The sequence below is a fragment of the Eleginops maclovinus genome, chromosome 7 (assembly GCF_036324505.1).
Source record: "Eleginops maclovinus isolate JMC-PN-2008 ecotype Puerto Natales chromosome 7, JC_Emac_rtc_rv5, whole genome shotgun sequence".
Lineage (NCBI taxonomy): Eukaryota > Metazoa > Chordata > Actinopteri > Perciformes > Eleginopidae > Eleginops > Eleginops maclovinus.
Window position 1 is genome coordinate 17,982,148 of NC_086355.1, and position 27,457 is coordinate 18,009,604.

The following is a 27,457-nucleotide window of genomic DNA, read 5'->3' on the forward strand; positions in this document are numbered from 1 at the left end:
TCTTAGGAAGACTTGTTTTGTGTGTTGTGCCTGACTAAATCTGTCTCTCTATTAGTGTGTGTGTGTGTGTGTGTGTGTGTGTGTGTGTGTGTGTGTGTGTGTGTGTGTGTGTGTGTGTGTGTGTGCGCGCACGTGCGGGTGTGCGTGCGGGTGTGCGTGCGTGTATATGTGTGTGTGCGTGTCAGTGTGTGTGTGTGTGTGTGTGTGTGTGTGTGTGTGTGTGTGTGTGTGTGTGTGTGTGTGTGTGTGTGTGTGTGTGTGTGTGTGTGTTTCTGTGGGACTGGATAGCATTATCACCTATCTGGCCAAGGGCATATCCATTGAAATTCAACACCACCATACTGTAGTCGCCCATAAAAGCACAGACACCCGACTTCGTTCCACTGCAGGGATCCAATCAATCACAAGTGTAACACAAGGCAAACTCACTAGAACTACTTCTTTTATGAAGGCCTCAGATTTATTAAATAGTGCACATACTATAACCATTGCTTTACCTCTTATAAAGTGGACAATGAAAAGTGTCAACTTGAAGCAAACATTTCAAGTATAACAACTAGAAGTCACATTTTACTCGAGGTGGAAACATTAGTTGAAGTGTCATTTTTGCCCATAGGCCCATGCCCATAGTCTAGATCGCATGATTCCGTCCGATATTATTGCAAATCTGCCGTAAGCTATCTAGCTAACATAGCTAACTTAGTCATTTCAAATTTAGTGACAAATAATTAACAATTGTGAACCAGACTAACTCTACCAATTGTCAATTTGGTGAAGTTTCTTCTTCCTCGTCGTGTGCAGACTCAAGATTTGTCAAATGTGTATTTAATTATATTGGTCATATAATCATAGTGTGGTAATACATCTGAAAATATGACCAAAAAGATTTGCTAAGAAAGTGTAGTTTATGTGCTTTCACAACATGCTTCTGTCTTGGGAGTTTTCTTTCATGGAAATTGTCCCCATTCTGGACTCAGCATGACATTCATATTTTCTGATAGTTTACTGACTTTTCTTTCTATAAAGTTGTTTGTCAGCACAACATTAAGCCTCAGTCAACCCAGTCTATTTATTGAATTAAGATGTATCATGGTGGAAGAAAACTAGCTTTTTCTATTGCATGCATTCAGTGTTGATGGTCGACTATACTGTATATCTTTTTAAAATTTAGAACGGATTAAGATATTCATCTATCAGCTTATAAATGCATTAGCTACTGGATACTTTTCTTACTCTGAGACATTGGCCAGCACTCTTTGGCAAGTTATTTTTATATATAAATATCACATAATGCGCTTGGACGCCCTGTGTCATTCCGTACACATGACACCTACTGCTTAGTGCAGATGATTGTGATACAGCCTTTAATAGGAGTATCAGAATTAGATTTACCACTTTGATGTTGCCAAATGCCCCTCTTACCTTTAAACTGCATTTGGCATTTTGGTCAGGTGTTCAAATATAATATACATACTGTATATACAATGTATTTGACCATGGTGTTTGAATTAGATTTATACATGGTTCCCATGAAAAAAAAAAATGTCTTCATTGCAATAAAGATACTTGAGTTTATAAAGACAGAACATCATTTTCATACCATAATGTTGAACTACATTTTCCCATCGTTATGTACGGTTGCTGACATGTGCAAACCGCTACAACATCCGAAAACACTGCCATTAAGAGAAACATGCAGCACTTTCAAAAATGGTGCAAATATAAAAACACAAACATCCTTTTTGGTTTTCTCTTACTTCTCTCTTCAACCAAATTTCAAGTTGCATAAGGCAAATGTATTCACCAAAAAAGTTCTGCCAAATGCATTGCACAACAACCGCCAATAACCAAAAAGCGGTCAGACAACGTTAACAATTAGCTTGTGAACATGACAAAGCTTTGGCTATTTCTCATTAGTTTGTAGTGACAAAAACATAGCTGGAATAGGAGCTTACCTTTGTCAGGTCTCCAGGAACATGACTCCACATGAATGCTTTTCCACTTCTGCTGAACTGAAATGGATTGCTAACACGTTTGCCAACAAAACCTTATTTGGCAATAAAAGCTTTTTGTGGGGATCTGTCTATGTTAAATGTTCTTCCGGTTGCAAAATTGTAAATTCAATGACAGCCCCGTGACATGTATGCAACATTAGACATACCTGCAAACTGCAAGCAAAATCAGGTTGAGCTTGAGAAGCTGGTAAAATATCTTGGAGGGTTAGGGCTAGTGGATCTCCATTGTTAAAGGTTTGAGGCCAGTCCCTTACAACCGTGTTTGTGCAGCTACTTTATACAATATTTTTTGTAATATCAGGGAGCCACAGTGTTCACCAAAATCAAATATGATACTGTTTCCATCTTTCAAAATCAGTCTCTGCTTATCTTGTGATCATCAGGCCTTTCTGAAGCCACACCATTTTGTCCACTTTGCGTAACCTTTCAGAAGGGATGCATTGTAGTATCTGTTATTTCTCTTTTGCTTTGCATGTAAGTATAAAGAGTTAGGTCATTAGGTTTACCTTGTACATGTTCTTTCTTCCCCATTGCTCTTTTATATCTTACAAACCAGGTTGAGTAAAAAGCAAGCAAGCGGTTGATACTGAACAGACTTTGATGTTGTAGCAGAGAACTCCACAGAGTGCTGAACTGGGACCACCCGTAACTAAATTAGAAAGTTATGAAAATTGAGTTATCTCCCAATGAGCTATAAATAACTGTGGCATAGTTGTCAGCGTGATCATTGTACTATGCTTTGAACTGGCTGCTCTCTCTCCACATCTATCTCTCGAACACCTTACACTCTCATTCTTCCCCAAATCTCTTCTCCATTTCTCTGTCTGTGTCTCACTCACCCCCAAGTTCTCTCATGTCTTGTCCCTCTCTCTACTGGGTGAGTGGTGTTTTGTTAGGGAGGGCTGATTCTTCATACTTGGCTAAGGCTTTATGGACAATAAAGATCTGATTTCAAAGTCCGGCAGGGTGTTGGGCCTGGGGTCTTGGCTCACAGCTTTAGTTGCCTGCTGGGAGGAGACACTGCACAGCCCCTAACCAGATGGATATCAGCCCAGATACAGTAGATTAATATTATGCATCATGTGTATTGTTCTAATACTTATATATAAGTAGCTTCCTACTTCACCATCAAAGAGCTACTGAGCTGCACTGAAGTATGAAAACAATAACAACATGTCAGAGTAGAGGCACAACATACAAATATTTACCTGAAAGTAAGCATAAAAGGGCAAACAAAGGAGTCCAATCAAGTCGTTTCAGGCAGGGGGGGAGTGTGTTGGAGAGAAACTGTTAATATTTGCAAACCATTCACATGCACAAAAACCTATAAAACACTAAAGGGCCCAAAAAGCATAAAAGCGCCCCCTCCCAGATCAAGACATTCAGTGTCACTTCAACAGGAACAACGCCAACCAACACAGAAGCTGGATCCAGGCTTCTCTGGTTAAACTGTAGTCACTCTACCCTCCCTTTTCATGCCGCCATGTTGACCTTAAACAGCTTGATGATAAACTGGAGTCCCCTTAGTTGTTTATTCCCTGCACGTTTCATTTTAATCACAACGCTCATAGTGGAAATATGTGACGTGTTGTTCCAGCAAGTATCATACATCTGTAGGGACTTAGTTCAGTGTCGTTAAGGAGAACGCCCTGATAGATACGGGAGCTGCACTAGGAGCTGCCAACAGTGCATTTTTCAGTCATTAGATTAAACTTATAACTTTGTTTTTTCTCTGAAGAATGTTCGACGGTAGAAGAAGTAAAGAACAACAGTAAGTTTCCATGAAATTGTGTTAATTTGTGTGCAATAGAATTATGGCGGCAGAGATTTTCTTGTGATATGGCATATACATTGTACTTGTTTTCATAGCATAGCCGATCCCCAATGTGTCGGACCATTTTAATTTACTCCCAATGTTACCTTTGGTTTCCCATCACTCACATACCTACACTTTGCATATGGGCGTGCTCAATCAAAAACATTTGTTTGATACAATGCTGGTTCTGATACAATTTCACACCTGGTCTGTCAATTATCCTGGCTGCTTAACTTTGTGTTTGTGTTATATCCACCATCTTACAAAATTGTAGGCATATCATTTCAAGAGTGCCCTGGATTAAAAAAGCAGAGCAAAAGGCAGTGGCAACCCTCTATTAGCTATAGGAAAGATAGCAACGTGGAACGAAAATGAAATATTTAATTAACTTTTGGATGCATGATCCTTTTTCTTTCAGTTGTAATACTGTTAGGATGCTAACATGCCACATTAAGATGGGGAATGTGGTAAACTTTATAGGCTACCTGTCAGCGTTGTCATTGCTGGCATGTTAGCTGATAGCATTAGCATGTAGCTCATAGCATTGTTCCTGAGGACAGCATGGTCTCTTAGACATGTTTACCAAATCTCACATTGAATAAAGGAACTAAACTACATGATCACTGCCCTAGTCTCTAAAATAAGAAACCTGATATGCATATAAATGCAGTTGGCTATCTCCAGAAAGCGTGATTTATTTTGGTTTTGTATACTTTAACCTTCTGTCTGAATGAATTGTGTCCACTTTCATGGAACACATGTCACAGGGGATCAATAATATGCTTTTAAATAATGTACTTGAAAAGTACATTACATACATTCTCGGTTTGGATTATCTCATGTGAGAAGGCTTATCTGTATGGAAAAAAATGCCGACTAAACAAACAGTTGCTTTTGGTTTCCCCTTGGGTCCGCCACTGATTGACCTGAAAGATTATTGGTCAAGGCTATGAAGGGTTCCCTCCCTCCCTCTACTCCACTTAGGAAAGGCTAACAGGCCTAACCCCTGTCCTGCCACACCTACGGCTACACACACATTCCCCTTCTCACACTGCTTTCATCTGGGCGTGAAATGGATTCCTACTGTCTGCCAGAATGCACCACCTATCTCTGGATGTGATTTGCTTTCACCCTCCTTCTCTTTTCCTGTCTTTCTTTTTCTGTGCCACACGTGTGCCCTTTTGTTTCCATAGAAAAAAGGCCTCGCCCGCACTGCAAAGTACACAAAACACATTCCCGGGGCGGTTATGATCGAGAATAGATTAGAAATCCCATTGGAGCTAATATTTTATATGACAGCTTGAATAAGATCTAAATCAAAAACACATGATGGTCTTAACCTTTTTAAAACAAACCACAGTCATCCCTGGAATCCCCAGGAGAAAGATATGTTCATGAAATTCCTTAATAACTGGCACACACACACACACACACACACACACACACACACACACACACACACACACACACACACACACACACACACACACACACACACACACACACTCACACATACTGAAAGTGTGAGAAAAGTCGTAGTATAAAATATTGATACCTCTCGCTGCCACATGATTTTACTTGTCCCAGAGCAGAGAGTCTGTTTTCCAAGAGGAAGGAACTGAAGTTATGTAAAATGATGGTCTTGTTACAGCAAGTAATGAAAGTAAACCCTGTTCCAGGCAACTGCTTCTCACTGAGGACGGCTGTAATCTGTCAACAAAAGCAACATGATTCAATGTGAATCCGATATATCATGCTTTTTCTCTCTCATAGGGCTGGGCCGTTGTCAGTGCTCTGACCTGATCGTAATTGGACACAGATTATTTGGATAATAACAAACACAGCTGACCAGTTATCTGGAAGAATCTGCAGAGAGTTGATGTTAAGCTGGTACACCTGAATTTTCCAATGAAGATCAGTTCTCAGTAAGATCTAAGTTATGTCACTTAAATAGCCAGAGGAATTTGAATTTGTAGCACAATCACCCCCATATTTGTACAGAGGCATAGAGAGTTGAGGAGAAAACACTTAACAAAGAGGTGTCTGTGCTAAGCCCTCATGTTCGGCACTGTTTTATTGAATTGATTTTGTAAATGCATTTCTTGCTTCTCGAAGGATTATTCAATTGCTTTAAAGGCAGAAATATAAAGAAAAATTCAAAACAATAGAATTGGGACTTTTTAATTTTTAGCTCACAATACAAATATACAGTAAAAGATTCGGGCTATACAACGGCTGCGTTCTTCACATTTGATATATTTAACAGTTTTTTGCTAATTGTACCGAGCAGCTAAGGCTGTGACATGCATTTACCCATGAGTAGAACTTTGAGACTTTCATACTGTACATTTTTACTACTTTATTTATATTTGAAAGCCAAGGTTACTGGTAACTTTGCAAATGAAATGCGCCCTGTGGGGTTTTTGTCCGCTAGAAGCACCATGGAGGAATGTTTTAAGAGTGGGCCCCTTTTTAGTTTCTTATGATTACATCATTATAAAAGGATGCATTTTCATTATCACATGGTTGACACAATTTACGTTCTGGAAAGGATTCTTGGCATTCCAAATTTCTACAGGTGCCGTGATGCACCAAGAAATGCAACAATTTGCCAGTAAGGGCGGAGAACAAGAAAACTGCAAGCCAGCAATCATGGATGTAAACTATGCAGGTTACAAAAGTTTTTTAAAAATGGCTTTGCAAGTGTTTTGCATTTAACATGTCCATATACAAAATGTGTCTTGATGACGAATTTGTTACACCTACTTATACTTTGTATACAAAAATGCTCAGGGTAACTTAAAGGTGATACAGATTAATTTACCCCATTGTTGAAAAACTGTTCTAAAATTAGCACCCTCTCAATGAGTTGCAATACTGTTACATGTTGCAATCCAAAAATATGTGTGGATTGCGGTGGCCTTCCATTAGGAAAACTGAGCTGCACTTTCAAAAACAATCCAATTATGAAATCACAATTGTGCCAAAACATATGCAAATGAAGAAACAGCTTCACCAACTGGAAAAAACATGCACTTTTACTAAAAGTGATGCATAGGCAAAATGCTGAAAATACAACATGCTGCAAGAAGCTCAAAACACAATGAAAACGGGGACACTAAAAAGTGATGCACATAGCTGGGACCAGGGCTCTTATTGACGTTCAGGGATTATAAAGTTGGCTAACTGTCACTGCAACATAACCTACAATGTTTTAGTGACTTATTTTTACAATGTGATCGCAGATCTGCTGTAAGCTAGCTAGCTAATGTAGCCAACCCAGTAATTTCAAATATACTGACAAATCACCTACAATTATGAAACAAGCTACCTCTGAAAGGGAGCACAATAAATGTTGACGGGGTGAAAACTCCTCAATTAGATCCATGTCTTAATCATATTTAAGAATTCCTTATTAACTGTGTTACGCTGCCAGAGAGACAATTTAACATTTTCTGTGAAGTTTTAAACCATTTGAGTGTTGGAGTGAGGAACTCTTCAACTACGTTTTCAAGTAAAGTTAACAATTTTGACTAATCCAAAGAAGCAATTATTTTGGTGAGTCACATTCTTTTGTGAGTAAGGAGAAAGTCAAAGCTGAACCTCTGATTGTTCAATTAGATTTGGTCGAAGCCTATGTTTTGTGTGTACATGTTTATAAATGAACAAGTACAGGCACATGATTCCACTTTTCAACAATGAAGCTTGTCTTTATATTCTTTTTTTAAAGTCCAGGACCATTCAGTGGGTAGGCTTCTTTTTGAGATGATTTTTCTCATGATAATGATTCACAATTGTAACACAAATGTATTTATTCAGGAAATAAAAACTCTCTTCCACTATCCTCACACAACACACACACACACACACACACACACACACACACACACACACACACACACACACACACACACACACGCACGCGCACACACACACACACACACACACACACACACACACACACACACACACACACACACACACACACACACACACACAGCCAGAGTGACTATTCAGTGTGATTCATCAGCATTACCGGCAGAACAGTAACTTTATTATAACAGATCTTATCTTTCTGCCCTGCTTGACATTGAGAATCTCTGGGTCTTTTTACTCTTTCTTCTTTCTCCAACTTGCGTCCAGAGGGCTTGTGGTATTACAAAGAAATACAAAGGGTAACTAGCCAGATGAGCAATACCTCTCACACACACTCACACTCACAGATTGTCTTAGAGATACGGGGTGCAGATTACTTTTAGATCAACCTTCTCTATGTCTCACCAGCCACACACAAACAGCTCTCAACATTGATGCATTTTTAACAAAGCAAAAAATCACAAAAAACATTTCACCTCAATAATAAACATTTGTTGGGCGAGCGTTGCAAAATAAAAGCAATGTGAACTCATTTCAAACCCATTGCTTGTAATAACAAAGCCATGCAACACTGAACAAAACATGTTGTCTGTAGTTTGATACTTGATAAACACTTTATTCCCAGGTTTGGAGATACCATTGCTGATTTAAATACCCTGAATTCAATTTTCTGGTCCTTTTCTTCTCACCTGTGTTAATTCTATTACCGCACTTCCCTTCATCTCCTTTCCCCATATGACCTTAGGGGGGCCCTCTAAGGTCTTTTACCCCTAGGGTGTGTTATATAGGTTTTTGTGCATGTTAACGGTCTGCAAAGGCTCAAATCCCAAGGTTCCCTCCTGAGGAAGTTTCTCTACCACACACTCCCTCCCTGCACACCCCTATTGGACTCCTTTGTTTAGGTCTGTGAGCTAGTCACATTATTATGTAACCCTTGTGCTTATATTGACTACAGCTGCAACACATTGTACATGATTGGTTCAGGGGGGTACATCTCTAAACGTTTGACCACTCACAACAGCAGGCCAGCTAACCAATCAGAGCAGACTGGGCTCTGGTTTCAGACAGAGTGTGAAATTAGGTGCTGCAGCACAGGCAGTATGATAAAACATTATTGAACGTTAAAGCATGAAAACATGTCACTGTAGAGGCACAAAATATGAATATGAACCTGAAAATGAGAATTATAGAGCCCTTTTAAGACGTTTAGTTATTAGCCTATGTCCTGTATAGTTTATACAGGTTTGTTTGAGTTGAATTGTCTTGAGTTTGGAGGAAAAACTCTATATGTTTTGTTCATATGATTTAGAACCCCTGGCTTTAATGCATTCTGACCCAATGCCATTTGACCTTTAACCTAAACCCCCTCACTACTTTTGTGCTGCCCGTCTTGCAAAGACTTGGCATTGACGACCCATTCTGTCTTTGAATGAACTCATCTTGAACATGTGTGTACTTAAGTGCACCGGTTTACATAAACACACACTGCCTTGAATGCTTGAATCAGTTGGACAAGGGCGCAGCCTGGTGGCTAAGAAGAATATTAACACCTGTATAACAAAATTTGCACTTTATGAATTTCAGGGGTAAAAGGAACACGTCCTGTCACTTTTTTGGAAAACACTTAATGATTGGAAAATAGTTAACACAACTCAATGAATTGGTACTACTTTGCTCTAAAGAGATGATAATACAAAAACAACCTTATGGTGTTTGGTATCATACTAGTGTGCAGTGTCATTGTAACATATAAGGACCTATTGGAATTCTGCCATCAAAGAATAATGAATAATAAGTAAGTTTATTTTTTAAAACATCAGACCCCATATGTATGGTGTTGATGTAATACAAAATGATCTCACATTTCTGTTGGATTTTGTATTCTGTTTCAGTATTGACCATTCATGATAGATAATTAAAAACAACATTCACAGGCTGTGTGTGTGTGTGTGTGTGTGTGTGTGTGTGTGTGTGTGTGTGTGTGTGTGTGTGTGTGTGTGTGTGTGTGTGTGTGTGTGTGTGTGTGTGTGTGTGTGTGTGTGTGTGTGTGTGTGTGTGTGTGGCCTTTGATCACCTGGCAGTGTTTGATTTGAATGTGTGCAGCATTAAAGCTGTGTTTTGATATGGCTTTTGTTACATGACTGAAAAGGAAGCAGCAGGTGGGCTTGTTTAACACCAGATGCTGCTTTTGTCTCGTCACATGTTACATGTTCATGAGCACGGTGGCCACATTAGCTTTGTTAGCTCATGCTTCAAAGCTGAGTGTCTGTATTAGTTTTAATTGACTCTGAAAATAACAAACCAAACCTGAACATTCAGTGTGCTGACCATGCTATATTTTTGATCAGCTTGACAGGGTTGTCGGGTTGAGTGCGACCTCTTTGACACAGACAATAAAAGTGTGAGTGTTTTCTCACAGCAAAACAAAGCACACAGTTCTTGCTGGTGCAGATTATGATGGATACAAAGACTATACATAAAACTATACCCTTCACTGTTGACAAAGGGAGACTTTATATCATTATTCAAGTAGTTAAAGTAACATTTACACTTGACCAAGATGTTTAATAGAGTTCAATATTTTCACAAAGGAGGAAATTCAAAAGCTACTTTACAGTTAAAAAAGTAAAAAATAAGCTCCACCTTTACGAGCTTCACCAGAATATTAATAAACACATCAATCTATCAATAATTTGAATAAATAATCCAATTTATTATCACACACAATTATTAAAATAGTGTAACAAAATGGGCTGTTTTTATTTTTTCTGATTCTAACACTTTGTATTTGTACTTTGCTACAGCTTTGCTGCTTTTACTTAAATAAAACATCTGCCACAGTTTTATAAGGTTATCACAGGTTTCATTTATGAATTTGTAAAGTAATTATAGCTGATGAATATAGTGTACCAGGGGGAATTGAACATGCACAAATCTATATTCTCAATTATTAATGTGTGTCAGTGTAAGAAGCGTGACAGAGCTGTATAGACTGGATGCATATTTCTCAGTGCGAGAATGACTTTATGACATTTGAACTGCCCCATTCAGTGGTGTTAACAATCGTGCTTTGTCATGGATGGGAAAATATGTGAATATCTGGTAAGGGTGTGCGTGTTTGTGTGTGTGCACCATTATCGGCAACTCCATGGCCACGCAGCTGCAGAGAGGAGAGGCAGCTCTTTTACAAGTCTGTGACATTCACAGCGACCCACCTGTTTGTGTGAATGAGTGTGTGTGTGCGTGTGTGTGTGTGTGTGTGTCTGTCTGTCTGTGTGTCTGTGTGTGTGTGCTCCCACATGCCCCTCTCTCACTCGGCCCTCTCTAGATTGCATTTTGTCTCCACCTGCCTGTGTCAGCCATGCTAATCCCTCCCACCGGCTTTGACAGACAAGTCTGCGATAAGACACGACACCCAATCCCTTTACTACCGTTTGATGTGCACACACACACACACACACACACACACACACACACACACACACACACACACACACACACACACACACACACACACACACACACACACACACACACACACACATACACACACACACACACACACACACACACACACACACACACACACAACACACACACACACACACAAACACAAAAACACAGAATTATTCATAACTTTTAAATAGAGGTGGAAGAGGTACTCAGATCTTGTACTTGAGTAAAAGTAGAAGTACCAGAGTGTAGGAATACTCTAAAAGTCCTGTATGGAAATTGTTACTCAAGTAAAAGTACAAAAGTATGAGCATCAAAATATACTTAAAGTACCAAAAGTAAAAGTAGTCATTGTGCAGATTTGTCCATTTCAGAATAATATATCTGATATGTTTTGATTACAATTGTTGATCATTAAAGTGTTACCAAAACTGGTAAAGGTGCAGTTAGTTTTCATGACTTTGTATACTGCATAGTAGCTTTTGCTTTCACATCATTAATCCAAATCTGTAAAGTAACTTAAGGTATTAAATAAATGTAGAAGTAAAAGTACACAATTTACCTCTGAATTGTAATGGAGTAGAAGTTCAGATCAGCATAAAATGGAAATACTAAAAAAGTGTTATGGTCACTTTTTCTCTTTGTCAGTCAAGTCAATCTAGATTACCATGGCCTTTTTAAAGGGTGCATTTTCCTTTAAATAACTCACAATTTCGTGTAATAATGAGTCATTTTATTAGTAAATAGGAAAGGTTATCCTTAAAATTATATCAAAATGTTTTCACCGTTTGTGTATTTTCCATTAGCTTGACTGTGTGTACATCACAAACATAAAACACGAAGGATTTAAAGAATTTAAGTTTTATTTTCCCAGCTCTCTCCCACTTTCCAGCTTGCAGACGAGTGTCATCTGACAGGAGCGTTCTGTCACTAAAGCTATTATTAGTTTGAGGTCTCAGAAAACCTCCCTCCTCCTCTCTTCAGTCTTTCTGCCTGATATGTCATCCCACGGTTTCACCAGAACTAATTAAATGTTAGGATGAGGTGGTGAAGACGCCTGCTGACAGGAAATGTCACCAGCAAGCTCTTGAAATATTTCCACTGTTAGTCTGGATTTGCTGCTGGGTGAGAGTGCCCTCTAGTGGTCAACTTGTTAATTGTCCTCCCTAAATTTACAGATTGCTTCCGGTAGTAAAAAAGACTGACAGATCAACTTTATTTATTTATTATCCTGAAATTAAACATAAATAGGAATTGACACAATGCTTACTCTACTTGGGAATTCAAAAGGGAAGCTTTTAAATATCAATAAAACATATTTCATAGCCAATCAAGCTGGTATTATCAGTGAACCAAGTACCCTAAATAAACCTACTCAATTACTTTTTGAAACAATAGTAATAAAGATGTTCCAACATTTTCAGCATAATAGTACAATGATAAATCACCATGCTTAATTCGTTTGTTTTAAAAGGGTTAGTGTCAAATACCGAGATGTATTCTGGAGAATACTTTTTTTTGTTTGTGTTTTGTTTTAAATACTTTCAAATGTAATATGTGTAAATCCAACAACCATTGGTAGTCACCACCACCAGGAGGCAGGCCTTCCACGGGAAACAGAGACAGACGCATTCTGTTCTCCTTTGATGTATATTCTTATATGATACAGAATGTGCACAGATCAGCTTAAATGTATGCTGATGGTTTTTTGTTTTTTCCTGTGAGCTGAAAACTTCTATATCCAAGGCAATATATAACATAGATGTTGAGCTGGTATTGATGGAGGATTTATGCATAAATGATCCTGAGTTAGAACAATATCATAGGGATTGTGAAGCATGTTAGAAAAATAGAAGATGAGGTGATATACAGTTATGGGAAATTTAATTAAAGTCAACGGTTGTTTTTTTTCATTGTGTACACTGAGTAAAAAAGGTACAAGTGTTGTTCATGCTCGTATTCAAATTGAAGGTAGAAAATGACTACATGCATGTCGTCAGATGTGTTTATGTAACGGTGTACTCTGTGTGGTTCATTTGAACATCAGATATCCTCTTCATCCTGACCTGAAAAACTCCACCCTAGTGGATATACTGATAATCGAATGTTATCTAGACATCTTGCACTCAGAGTTTGTATAGTAAATATTGTATTGTTTTTGCATTTATAATGCATGGTCCTTTTTTATATTTTCTTCCGTACCAATTTCTTTACATATCCATATTTTATTTGTTGTCAGATTTCTGTGATATGGTTGATTCATCATCCTTAATTCCCAACGGGATTAATAAAATAGCATCAATATCCAACTATACCGACATTTTGTGTCTTCCATTGAACTCCCTTTACTGTTCCCCTCTATTATTCACTTTTAACTTAAGCAAAAATGGGTCCAAAAAGTGGTTAGAATACTTTATGTAGTTTGATTTCCCACGCAATCACCTCCTCAATCTAGCTGTCCTGCAAAGTAACATGAACAGCTGTATTCCACTCAATGTACTCTTACATGCTCACAATCTGAAAGGTCTAGTCTGGGAATTAACCCCAGAGTTGCAGTTACAATTTATATCCCACTTGCTTGTTGGACTATTATGTTCTATGATATACAGCTAAATGTGGTGTTAATGTCAAGTTGCAATGCCCCCAAATCTTTGAATTCATAATCAACAAGGAAGACGAAACTTTGTTATAAAAACATGTGGAATTATTTATTTAATCAACCAAATAAGCAGCATTTTCATGAACATCTTATTTCTCCTGAATGAGCAGAATGACTAGCAACTGACCCTGTTTTAGACAAATAAGTTGAATACCTTTAGCTTTTTGAGGATTATGGGTTTAAAGTATGCTGGGGTTACTTTCTTTTTATTCAACATGTATTTAACATACATTTATGCAGACATATCTGTATTATTGGTAGCACAAAGATTTTTTCATCATGTGAGAAATGCCTTTTGAAGCCCTCACCAAGATGAATCAAGATTTCTGACCAGATAATCTACATTTTGGAAAGCACAATTCTTCAGACACTGGATAGAGGTCTGGATCAAGGTCCTTTTGTTGAAGCTGTCATCTCCTGGTACACCAGATCAATATTACTTTTATTTATTGACAAATTAATCCAGTCAATCAATTCATTTGTATAGCATTAAATGGCCTTGCTCAACCATATATTAATTATTTCTTGACCCTTAAAGGGCCTGGATGTTCCATGTGATAAGAGGATTCAGCTCAGCTGGTCGTTCCTAAAAGCTGTTTTGTGACAAAAGGGGAACTGTCCAGGACTCCAGCCAGAGCGTAAGAGTGTGGAACACTTTGCTTATTGAGATCAGACACGTAACAAATAAGCTTGATCAGCTTAAACACTCTCCCTGAGGTTCCCGTCACTATAAACTTCTGTCCTATTTGGGATTAAGTCCCCTTTCAAAACACATAGACAGCCCGTGTAGAGCATCACAGGCGGATCACACTGGAAAAAATTCAATCTTGGTACCCATTAGCCTTCATCTGATTACAATATCCGTCTCCGAACTTCAAACTTGTGTAAAGTCGCTAAACAAACTGTTAAATAACCATATATCGCCTTTTGTCTTAAATAACTCAATGACATGGCCACTTTCATAAAGAATTAATGTAAAAAATAATTGTACTTTTTTTTATATAAGTTGAGTAACACCTCAAGATTTAACTATTTATACCATTTATAAGGAATAGGCACATATTTCCTAGAGAGTCAGTGGAGCCCAATAACACAGACATTTTGAAAGATATTCAAATTAGATTACTCTTTTGGCAAAAAAAATCTACACTACATATTTTAAAGATAATAATTTGTCAGTTTTGTGTTTACAGCAAGTTCCACCATCTCAGAGGCTAAAAGAACATAAATAATACATACTTTGTACATGAGAAGCATTTGTTTTGTATTTAAACGATATACCACACTAAATTACTAACAGCAACTACCTGGATAAATGAAAAACAAAACTTTATATGATAAAAATGTGTGGATAAGTGTGAAGGAACACATTAAAAAAACGTTTTATTTTTATTTAAAGAACACACAAAGTGTTCGCACACCCCCTCATCACACAAACGTATGATGGTAAAATAATAGGGATATGTGATTGAGCCAGAAAAGCTTGATGTCTAATACATTGAGATTATTCCTTCCTGTAACATCCTGTTGGGTCGTGTTTGATTTGTGATGAAAGACTTTCTTTTGTTCACCATCTGCTCCATGCTGTGTTGGATCAAACATTGGCGTGATCAAACGAGATTCGGGAAAATAGGAAGCAATTTACAGTTTGGGGATATTACTCTTTAAAGTTTGGTTTAAATCAACTTCCTACTTTAGTCTTTAATCTAATCCTGGTGGTTTGGGTTGATACCTACCTGCTAATACTGGAGATGATGACTGTCAGTAAGCTTGATCTACATTGTGATAGGCAAATATGGTGCTGGTATAATTAGATTACTCTGTTGTGGTGAGTGTGATGATAACGATGATGACAATCATGGGTGGAGGGAAAGCAAATGAATATGCAAATTATTTGATGTGATCTTGTGTTACTTGTAAACAAAAAAACTAAGCAAAATAAATCTCAACAGATGTGCCCAGCCTCTTAAATATAGTGTGTATATGTGTGTGTATCTGAGTTTTGATTATCTTGACAACTCATGGACAAATCTTCTTCATGCTTGCCGTGTGTTTTTGAGGACCCTAGGAGGTGCAGTGCCGCATTAAAAAAATTCACATCAGCTGATGGCCATTCTTGGAAATTTTATTTATCAAAAGGCATGCCTTTCTGTGCCCTTACAGGCTCCGCTGTCACAGACACAGGAAAACATTCCTGCCTATTGCAATAATCCTGCGCAACAAATCAATCTCAATGCTTCATAGCTTCTCTTTGGTTAACTGGACTTTAACTTTACACTGTACATTTATATTTCATTATATTCCACTCCTTGCACATGTAAATAACATCCTACGTTATATTGTGTTTACTGAAAAGTGGCCCTTCAATAGTGTTTTATTTGTCAGATAGTTTATAGATTGTTTATCTTCACAGCCAACTTGTATATTTTCTACTCTCTAAAGCTGTTTTATTTCTAATAATAGATATTTAAATGTTAGAATTGTTTATTTCTACTCTTTCAATTTCTATGTATGTGCAAGGCCTTGTTATACTGCTGCACTGAAAACATTTCCCAATTTGGGATCAGGTACATCTTATCTTATCTTATTTTATCTTATATGTGGTTGTGTGTGTCAAACACATTGCACGTTTACCAATAAATAACTACACAGGTGTAAAGATCAGCACTTTCGGAAAAAAGAAAACCCTGTGTTGGCCAGTCCGATATTAAATCTTTCAAAGCTTTCAGCAAACATGGGACTGGCACATTTATTGGAGCTTTGATTTCATTAAGGCAAGGTAAATTATTCTATTGACTTACTTCGAAACCCATGGACCTTACTTTTCTAGCCTACATACTAGAACTATGTGCTTTGTGTATGTTGGGTCTGTTTTTTATCTATTTATCAAATATATATTTGGACAGTTCCTTCCCTCCATTTTGCAATTCAATGAATTACCATATGGGATAAGTAAAAAGAATGACATCAGAATGGAGGTATTTACAGACATTCATCTATTTGGCAGTGGTATTAGTGTCAATTCTCACTTTCAGCTGATTGGAATGTTCAGACAGTCGTCATTTAACTTAGTGGAGGAGATCCAGTTGACTGAGGATAATTGAATTACCCAAGGAAGTTCCAGGGACATACATGCAGCGCAGTCACTGGGTGTGGGATTTAAAAGGTGGCCTATACATAGCAGCAAACAAGCAAGTGAATTCATGATAGACAAAATAGCTTTGATGAGTTTATAAGGCAGAATAATAGTAAACTCTTTTAAAGGCATGGCAAAGAGGGATTTTTAGACCTAAAAGCGCTGATCTGACGTTTCATTTGTCATATTCTTTTTTGAAGCGATGAAATCACAGATTACAGTCGAAATAATTGACATTTGGCATCATTCTGTACTACACATAGTTTAAGCTCTAAATTTAGTTCTCTCAGAGCTGGCACAAACACTTTGTACGGATTGATATCCTCTTCTGGAATCAATCCTGTGTGAACGTTAGGGATAGACTGTTGTGGTTTTTAAAACTATTTAGTCATTGTTGTTTGAAACAACATTGATATCTTGAAGACTTGTGTAAAGCCAATTTCTTTTCTTTAGCCTATCAATTCAAATCATGATTTGGGCCATAAATACTGTGATTGCACTCACATAGTATTTAGATATATATGTTAGTGCATACACAAGTGTTAAATCAACAAAACAATGCTGTATACACAAGGAATCCTTTTATGGTTTTATCAACATTTCTGTGCTTCTATTAACATTCTTATCTCTTAATTATGTCTGTTTTTTCAAAAGAGAATTCCTGTGCTTCATATCATCACTTTGCAAGTGGTTTGAATATGCTCTATGAATACCCTTGCCATTGTCTAGGTTTGTTTATAGGGTGATTTTATGGTAAGGTTGAGGATATCAATTAAAGCTTTAAAGGTACAAATTATTTTAGAAAAAACAAGCTGTAGAGCTATTCAGTTTAATCATGGGCTTTTATGCCAACATAAATGTAAATGTGGCATTAATCCTGTTTACTTTATAAGGTCTCATATAGTGTCACATTTTCTGCAGCAGTGCATGTTCCAAGGATCTTTTGAGTGTGAAAACACGTGAAATGTTAGCAGGAGGACTGTGATTTTAACATTTCTTGACAGAGGGCATCATGGCAGTGTGATTCCCATGTCACAGATATGTAACAAACAAAGAAAAGCATTAAGGGTGTCCTATACCAATTAATCACCATGACTGCTGATAAGATTAGGTCACAGGAAAACAGTCTGATTTATAGATAGCACTCATTTTCCACTCTCGGCTAATGCAACCAGAATAGTGCGGTTTACCTGCGGGCTATAAACTATCGATGATAGCCTAGTACTAAAAAAGCAACACCCCTTGTGATTGGGTCATTGATCTGCCTTCTCATTGGCTGCCTCGATTGTCAGTCAGGGGCTGCACTTGCTGGTTCGTGTAAACCCATGATTTAACGCAGGGCGACTAATCCCTGTTTATGCACCAGCCACAGGATTGTGTCGCAGCGCGTGCGGGGTTGACGGAGCATCTGTTGGCATATTCTTATAACCACCTCCATCTTTCGTCCCCACCTGCCGCCCAGGAGCCACCATCCGGAGCAACTAGACGTGTAAATGGAGTTTCAATCGTTGTCGTGACTGTCCTCCACCGCCTCTCACCCAGCACAAGACTGCGTTGAAGCTGCAGCAGCATACACACCACCGCAGCTCCCTCTCCTGTTGCAGACATGGGCACCGTACTCTCCATATCTCCTGCCACGAAGAAGGCGTCTATTATGGACGCCGAGCTCGCGGCAGGGGATGGACAGAAAAACGACAAGAGCCTCAAGCGCCACTCGATGTTCGTCTCCCTGTCCTGGAGGAAACTGGTGTCCAATCCGGGCAAGAAGAGTGCCAAGAAAGTGACCCCGAACCCGCTGCCCGCCCCTGCAAACCAAGTGGCGCAGCTAAACAGCGAAAACATCAGGAAGACCAACAAAACCGACGAGAAGAAACCCAAAGCGCCCATCCCGGTACCAGTACCCACTGTTCCCACACAAAATAAAGATACCGTGGTCCAAAATGGAAAGCTTTCCACGGTGCAGAAGCAGCCCAGCAACCTGTCTCTGGTGTCCCCCAGGCGGATTATCATCCAGGCTTCCACCGGGGAGCTGTTGCGCTGTTTGGGGGACTTCATGTGCCGCAGGTGTTTCAAACTGAAGGAGCTAAAGAGCTCAGACGTGATCCTATGGTTTCGCAACATCGATCGGACTCTCTTGCTGCAAGGCTGGCAGGATCAAGGCTTCATCACGCCGGCCAACGTGGTGTTCGTGTACCTGCTGTGCGAGGACACAATAGAGGACAGCATCGACACCGCGGCCGAGCTGCAGGGCACCTTTCAGACTTGCCTGTACCTCTCCTACTCCTACATGGGCAACGAGATCTCCTATCCGCTCAAGCCCTTCATGATCGAGTCCAACAAGGATGTGTTCTGGGAGACGTCGCTGCGGATCATCGACAGGCTCAGTGCCAAAATGCTGCAGCTCAATTCAGACCCGCACTTTTTCACCGAGGTCTTCCAGGACCTGAAAAACCAACGAGATATGAGCGAGGCAAACCTGGATCGCTGACATGGAAACAAGAGACTGGTGTTTTTCGTTTTTTTTTAAAGAATAAAAAGATGATTGTTTGGCACATAACGATGAATGTAAAAGGCCAACGTGGAAGGCTTCTGACGTCTGGGCTGAATATAATGATAAGCTGCAGAGTAGGAGATTTAATGCATGCCACAATGGTAAAACCATCATCTTTTTTGTCTTGTCCCTTTTGAGTGACGCGGGGATTGACATTCTAAGTGACACTTAAATCCTTCTTTCATTCATGATTAGCCTACTTGATGGTTAAGTCAGTGCGCGGATGGTGCAGTGACGGCTGGTGCAGGTTCCAGGCAGGACCAGAATAGATGTGTTTGTGAGAGGTGGAGAGGCGGAGCTGTCCTAGGTGCTGACCTGTGAAGCCATTTCTCCTCAGCTCCATGCTATTTTAGTCACCTAGCTCGCCACAACAGAGCCAATGCTTAAGAGGACAAGAATCAGAACACTTTCAGCACATAAGCCTAAGCCTTGTGAGTGCAGGTACACAGCATAGTGCTTTTTTTTAGATTCTCTGTAAGCTGATGGACATGCAACAGATAACAGAAGCATGTTTCTGCAAGGGGACATAATAGGCTACTTATGTAGATAATACTTACTATTTCCTTTATTGTAGAATAAACTGCTTAGTAAATCATATGGTCTACAACACTTCAGAAAATAGAGAAAGATCTCCATCCCAGGTTCTCAAAAGCCAAAGTCTATGTCTTTAAATCTCCTTGTTGTCAGCCCAAACCCAGATATATTAAAACAGAAACCATACAGTAGAATAATTAATAAAAATTGATATATGTTAGGATAAATCTGCATGCTTTAAGCAGTTAAATTGGTCTCAGTATTTCACACAATATTAAGGATTTCAGAAGCGTTATGATAACAATTTCAGAATTGCAAGAAATCTACGTATTTGACAGTCTTTTTTTGCAAAAAAAAAAGGACACTATCGATTAATGGATTACAAATTGGTTGCCGATTATCTTTTTGTCAATGGACTAATCGATAAGTCAATCAATCCTTGCCTCTTTCAATAAGATGCTATGGGAAATAGAGGTGAAAAGCCTCATGCTGTGTATCTTCATATCTGATTGCTCTTGTTGTGGGATTCAAACCACAAATGCATTCATGAAAACATCAGTTTGAGATGATACAACTTGTTTTCCTGATACTGTTGGAATACACCTGTACGTAAGCTATTGGTTCAAGTTGAATATGAGGATCAGAAATGGGCAATCAGTAATGGGAGAATCTTCCCTTTTGAATGTGATAGAAAAAAAACACACTTAATGGGCCCATAGATGGCCATACAGCAAGATGATCAACCGAATCCCTCTGTTGTGCATCACGTTGCAATACAACGCAGAGGCCAGATGGACACTCGATGGAATGTACAGTTTTTCAATAGATTTTTTTTTTCTTTAATCTTATACGTGCCAACTATGAAATGCTCTTGGCCTGAAACTATGTGGTTTACATGTACATATCCAATATTTTATCTTTATTTAATTTGCCGTTTTTATAGGTGGCTATATATCTTGTGGTCCAAGCATAACAAAAAAATTGCAAATTTTCTTCCCCCTGCTCTGTTCATTTTCTAGGGGCATCAATTCAGGAACTATGGTTTTTTTTTTCAATCATGTAAATATTGAATGTTAAGGTGTCATTATTATTAAGTGATATTGTTTGCACACAACATTGCAGTTCCTATAAGCTAAATGTGATTCGACTCCAGCTCTGAAACCTAGTTTATAGGGCAACATGGAAAGTTATTATTCAGTGTTATGCTAAGTAACTATTGTGATGTTGTGTTGTGAATTCATTGCTTGGAAAGTGAAATATAAATGCTGCTATTTTTTGCACAGCTCTGAACAAATCTTCAATGTTTTACACAGTGGTAATAACATAATGGTCATGTACCAGTGTTTCCTGTCGGGGTACTGGAGTGTTTGCCATTGCGTTTGCAGTTAATGTTTCTAAAATCTATGACGATCATCTGTGAATTAGATCTTTTGTACAGTTCATTTTTCCTATGTGTCGGCTTTGGAAAGTGATATTTAGTAAGTGTGTGTTGTCTGTGGTTACGCCACAGTTGCATTCACTCTCTCTACATGTTAATACAAAGGTCAATACAGTACTTGTTTATGGTGACCATGATGAAATAAATCCAAACTTCTGTAGGATCTTGTTTCTCTGGCATTGTTTTTGTTGATTCAATACTACACATTTCATTACATAAGCGCATATATGGCACATTTTTCCTACAGATTATGCACTTTACTCAAGTAGCAATTAACTTAAACAGCCTCTTATCCACTCACAACACCCATTAATCTGTTGATTTGGCAATGGACCTCTTGAGATGTGATTATGCAATAAGGTCCATGACGAATTTGCTCACTGGGATGATGCTAATGTTGCTATGGCATTTCATTGGTTGCCATGAAACAACAAGTCAAAAGATAAGGGTTTTCTAACATTGTTGGAGGTTTTAAATTATGCAAATGGAAGATATATATGTGTAAGAAAAGCTACGACATCCGCCTACATGTTGCAATTACACAGTGGAGAAATCTGACACATATAAAGGATATTTTTGGTATCCTGTCAGTGTACCCAGGGTATTGCAATCGGGGCCACATACTGTAGTGAAATGGGGGCATGGAAATCATACAAGAGCAGGATGAATTGTAATAAATAAATGAATTGGGATGAACCTGCATGCATGAATCTCTCTTTTTCACAAGTTGTTTATTCAACATCACCACATTTAAAGCAAACCTGTTATGCTGTTTGGGGTTATCTCATCACGTTAGTGTGTTAAACAGGTTTTGTGCATGTAATTGGTCTGCAAAGGCTAAAATCCCCAAGTTTCTCTCTTTCTCTAAAGTATACAGCATTTAATTTGACTATCTGTTTTAACAAATTATATTTTATCTGTACATATTTTTTATAGTTCTGGAACATGAACACACCTTTTTATGTTAAATATATTGTATGTTGTTGTATGTATGTATGTGTTTTGGAGGAGTTTGTGATTTAGGATTTTAATGGCAGAAAAAACGCTGAATTATGACAATAAAACTTTGAATCTATTAATATTATTTAGAAATTTGCAACATTGAAATCATTGTACAATGCTTCTTACTTTATTAGCATTTATAATACATGTATTACTGTTTTATGGCATTTCTTAAGCTTTATTATTTTAGGCCACGGATCCATTCGGGACTTGCTGTATGAGAGAATGGCGCTGCATTGATAAGGGTTTCCTCCAGTTTTTTATGAATAAGCCACGTGGGCAGCAGGGTTCCTTCATGTGATTGGATAGAATCTGCTGCAGTCTCAGAACTGTCTCTGACTCTCTCTCTCCCCCTCTCTGTGGCTGTGTCTGTCTTATATAGGGACATACTGTATCTATTTACAGAGGGAAAACGAAAGAAGAACACCACAGAATGGGAACAGGAGTGAAATAGATTTAGAGGTAGGAGGAAGAATGAGTGGTAACAAAGTGGGACAAAAGAGGGGGGAATTGAAACACAAAGAGGAAGAGAGAGGAAACGAGACAGACATGTTTCCTTTTCATTCTTTCAAGATTTCAAGGTTTTATTGGTCATATGCACAGCAACGTATATGTTGGCAATGAAAATCTTATGTCCCATGCTCCTCCAACAACTCAACATACATGGTGCAAATAAGATAAATAAAATAGTGCAAAAAGAGAGAAGAATATTTACAACAACAACAATAAAGATTTGAGGATGTGAAATATATACATATGTGGAATACATTGAAAGTATTTAAATACTTTACACTGTTGAATGAGGAGGTATGGACAGATGCATATATTACGTATAAACAGATGTATATGGCAGATATGTATAATATATAGATATGTGTACTATAAACAGATATGAGTAGACAATCACAGAGCTCAGGAGTTCAGCAGTCTTATAGCCTGTGGTATAAAACTGTCTCTGAGTCTGGTGGTCTTGGTCCGGATGCTGCGGTACCGTCTGCCAGACGGCAGCAGACAGAACAGATTGTTGCTGGGGTGACATTCACTGCCATCTTAGTATGGCATAGCAATAATACAGCAAAACCATTTCTTTAAAAATTCAAACTATTTAAAATCACCCTAGCATGAAGATTGAATTCAGTTTTAATGTTCCTTTTGACTGCACATTGTTAAACGTTAAAGGGGCTCTATAATGCTATTGGGGGTTTCCCCTTTCCTGTAGTGTCTCATATATTTGTGTGTATGTAAATGGTCTGCAAAGGCTAAAATCCCAAAGTTCACACAAGAGGGAGTCTCTCCCACACACTCCCACAGTGACATCACTATGTAACCCCTGCGCTTCTATTGGCTACCGTTCCTATACAATGTACATGAAAAGCTAACGGCATAACTTCTATAAGCAATTGACTAAACACCAAAGAGCCAGCTAGCTAGCCAATAAGAGCAGGCTGAGCTCTGGTTTCAGACAAAGGGTGAAAAGAGATGCTGCAGCAAAGGCAGGATGAAAAATATAAGTCGCTTATGAACATTAAAGTATGTAGACATGGCACAGTAGTTTCACATTTTCACACATTGTGTACCAGTAGGATGACTAACCCCCATACTTACATCATACTGTTGTAAAACATGACTCATCACCAGAATGATCAATTTAGTGGCATGAGCCGAATATAATTCAAATTTCTCTTTAAAATTCTAAATCTGTGCTTATTATGCACTAGTATTGCACCACATCCAGATTGAAGTTTCATGTAAAATACATGACCTGTGAGGTCAAACAGTAACACGACTGTGTGGAAAACAAGACGTCTTGAAAGTCAAAATAGCTTTTTTGCCATTTGTTCCTCTTTTCTTTTACTTAACAGAATCCTGCATCAGTGTTATGTAACATTACCCAACAGCAGTGTTGCAAGCTTGTCTTTATTATTAAGATTCAGCACAGGTCTCCTGCATATCTGTCTGCCAGCTTGCCTCCTGCATTCTTCTCCACTGCGTCTCTATAGTAACGGGTAGGTAAGTGAATGAGAGCTGGACAAAGTGAGCTGTGTGGGCCCGACCCGAGCGTGGGCACAACCACTGCACACACACACACACACACACACACACACACACACACACACACACACACACACACACACACACACACACACACACACACACACACACACACACACACACAGACACACACTCACACACACATAGAGACAGTGGGTATCAATCGAGGACATGCACACAGTGTTTGTTTTTTGCAGTTCTCTGTATTCTCTGAGTTATCTCTGCCTTGCTGCTGTTTCCCACTCTACTGGATGTGTCCTCTTCATCACAGCCTTGGTAATAAAAAAAAGAAGAGCAAGAGTTTATCCTCTGCATTAGCAACATTACTTCCATTTTAGCATACAGATCATAGTCACACTGTTCATCACGCTCACTGTGTGTAGGCTGCTTGCTGTATTTTATTTTCGGTTACCTAATACAGTGAAGACGTTTGTTTCAAAGCTCTCCTGTCTCAATGTGTTTTAGGACAGATTGTTTTAGAACAGCACAGGCTTAATGTTTTATAATGCCTCTGTTCAGTGTTTTACTCTGTGGGTTTTAATCAGAGGTGGAATGAAACTGAACCTAAATACAATTTTTAGAAACCTTGTACTTGAGTATAAGTACATGGTCTGTTTTATGCTAACATACAATTCAATTTTACTAAATCTCACATCATCATCTACAATCTGTATTTGACACTACTAATCACTGTTCGCTGTTGCTGTAAAGTATAATTTTCTGTTAGTATTTTAGTTTTTATTAGATAACATTTTGAATTCAGGAATGTAACTAAGGTAGTGCATCTGGGCCCTGGCTTCAATTGACAGCTAGAGGTGTAACTTTGGTTTTAAATGTTTGCTACCTATTGTATAACCAAGACATGTTTAACGGTGCTTTTTTCAGCACTGCAAGTGAGATACAGTGGTGGAAAGGAACTAAGTACATCTAATAAAGTGATGCATGTAAGAACAGTGTTGTGTTTTAAGTACTTTACCTGTCATTACACTTTACTTTAGTCTAGACTTACATCGAGAGCAATTCGAACGAGGCTGTGTCACAGTGGGTTGCACTGATCCTCGGATCAGGGGAGCACTGGTTCCATCCCCATTGCATTCAGCATGTTGTTGTGTCCCTGGGCAAGACACGTCACGCAAAATTAATCCTGTGGGGATTGTACACAGTATTGAGTATGTAAGTCACTTTGGATAAAAGCATCTAACAAGTGACATGTAATGTAATAGAGGGACTAATTGTATTTTTCACTCCACTATTTTCAGTTGACAGCTTTATCTAGCAGTAACAAATTAAGTGAGTGCCTTTATAGTCGAGTGGTTACAGCCAGTAGGTATTAGAACAATGTTTAAATGGGCCCAATAATGCTCATTTTTAGGTTCATATTTGTATTTTTTGCCTCTATTGTGACATGTTTCCATGCGTTAATGTTCCAAAAGGGCTTTATTTTTCTCATACTGCCTGTGCTGCAGCACCTCTTTTCACCCTCTGTGTTAGCTGGCCGGCTCTGTTTTGATTGGTCAACGGCAAATAGACGTTCCGCTCCTTAGCCTATCATGTAATGTGTTGGAGCGGTAGCTAATAGAAGCAGCAAGTGTTACATAATGATGTCATTATGTCACGGAAGAAAAAAAAGGAGTCCAATTGAGGTGTTTCAGACGGGGGTGGGGGGGGCTGTATGGACTGCAAGTGAAGTGGTGGAAAGTAACTAAGTATATCTGCATAAATACTGTACTTTAGTCATTGCACTCTACTTCACCATATGGTTATAAATGTAAAGGAAATTTCAGAGGGACCAATTGTACTTTTTATTCCACCACATTTATCTAACATTTCCCATTCTAGCTTCACAGATTGTTGCATAAAAATATCAAGGTGTTCAAAATAATATTACAAAAACCAACAGTTTGTCTTGCTATTACACTAATACTGCTCTTTTGAGTCATCTGATGTATCCTGTTATCCTGTAATACCTTGTCTATATATTGTTGGTAAACCACATTTATTTTAATTACTAGGATTTTCAGTAATTGTAAGGATCTCAGTTTTGGTATTTATTGTTTACGGTTTTATTTTGAAATGTATCTTGTTTTGTCACTTCCTGTCTTGTCTAATTTACTTCCTGTCTTTAGTTTCCCTCCTGTCTGATTGTCTGATCATGCTCACCTGTTGCCCCTATGTTTCTCCTCCCCCTTCCCAGCTGTTTCTTGTATTGTGGTTACCCTCTTCTGTATTTAGTCTAGTCTTTGTGTTCTTTGTCGTGTCGTCGTCGTTATTTGCTGTTTCCCCGTGGTGTCTTGCATCTCCCTTTTTCAGCCCTCCCTTTTCCACCAGTTAGTCTGTGTTTTCTTTTGTTACTTCCTTCGTTGTACATTTTTATTATCAGCTTTTTTATTAATAAAACCCCTGCCTCCTCTATTGCTTCTGCGCCTGGGTCCTTTCCCCCAATCCTGACAGTAATGGGTTGACTACTTTTTCAATTTATTGTGATAGACCATCACAAGGAAAGTGTTCTTATTGTTTTATAACTTAATTAAGATTGTTTCCAGTATGTAAACAACAAGTTTGCTTCACTGTTTCTTGAAAAGAGATTCTCTCTGACTCTCAATTTTACACCAACAGAAAGAGCACCCAATGGGATTATGTCTATTTTGCTGTCTTCTCTCTATAAACCACCCTGCGGCTGCTAATCTCTTTAACTAGATTACTCCAGCGTCGAGTTGAAGTGTGAGGCAGCTGCTGTTCACTTTTACAAAGCATGGTGAAGTCAAGCTCTGTAGAGAGAACTTGTCTAAAGACCTTTATAGTTCAGTTCACTAAATAGTGGTATACTTTTTTTGCGTAATATATCTCTGAAATAATTATATCCTGTCGTTTATTACACCTTTTTCAACTTACATTGTTATACAATCTGAAACAAATACAGTACAC

General features: G+C 38.4%; 1 protein-coding gene across 1 annotated transcript; it reads left to right on the forward strand.

Moving 5' to 3' along the window:
* Positions 1-18,289: 18,289 nt before the first annotated feature.
* cdk5r2b (cyclin dependent kinase 5, regulatory subunit 2b (p39)) lies at positions 18,290-22,342 on the forward strand. The gene has a single exon (XM_063887176.1). It carries the CDS (start codon positions 18,562-18,564, stop codon positions 19,441-19,443), a length of 882 nt encoding a protein of 293 aa, XP_063743246.1. The 5' UTR covers positions 18,290-18,561; the 3' UTR covers positions 19,444-22,342.
* The last annotated feature ends 5,115 nt before the right edge of the window (positions 22,343-27,457 follow it).

Bases quoted from the DNA above. Each gene is read 5' to 3' on its own strand.
- cdk5r2b (XM_063887176.1), top strand. From the start codon at position 18,562: ATGGGCACCGTACTCTCCATATCTCCTGCCACGAAGAAGGCGTCTATT.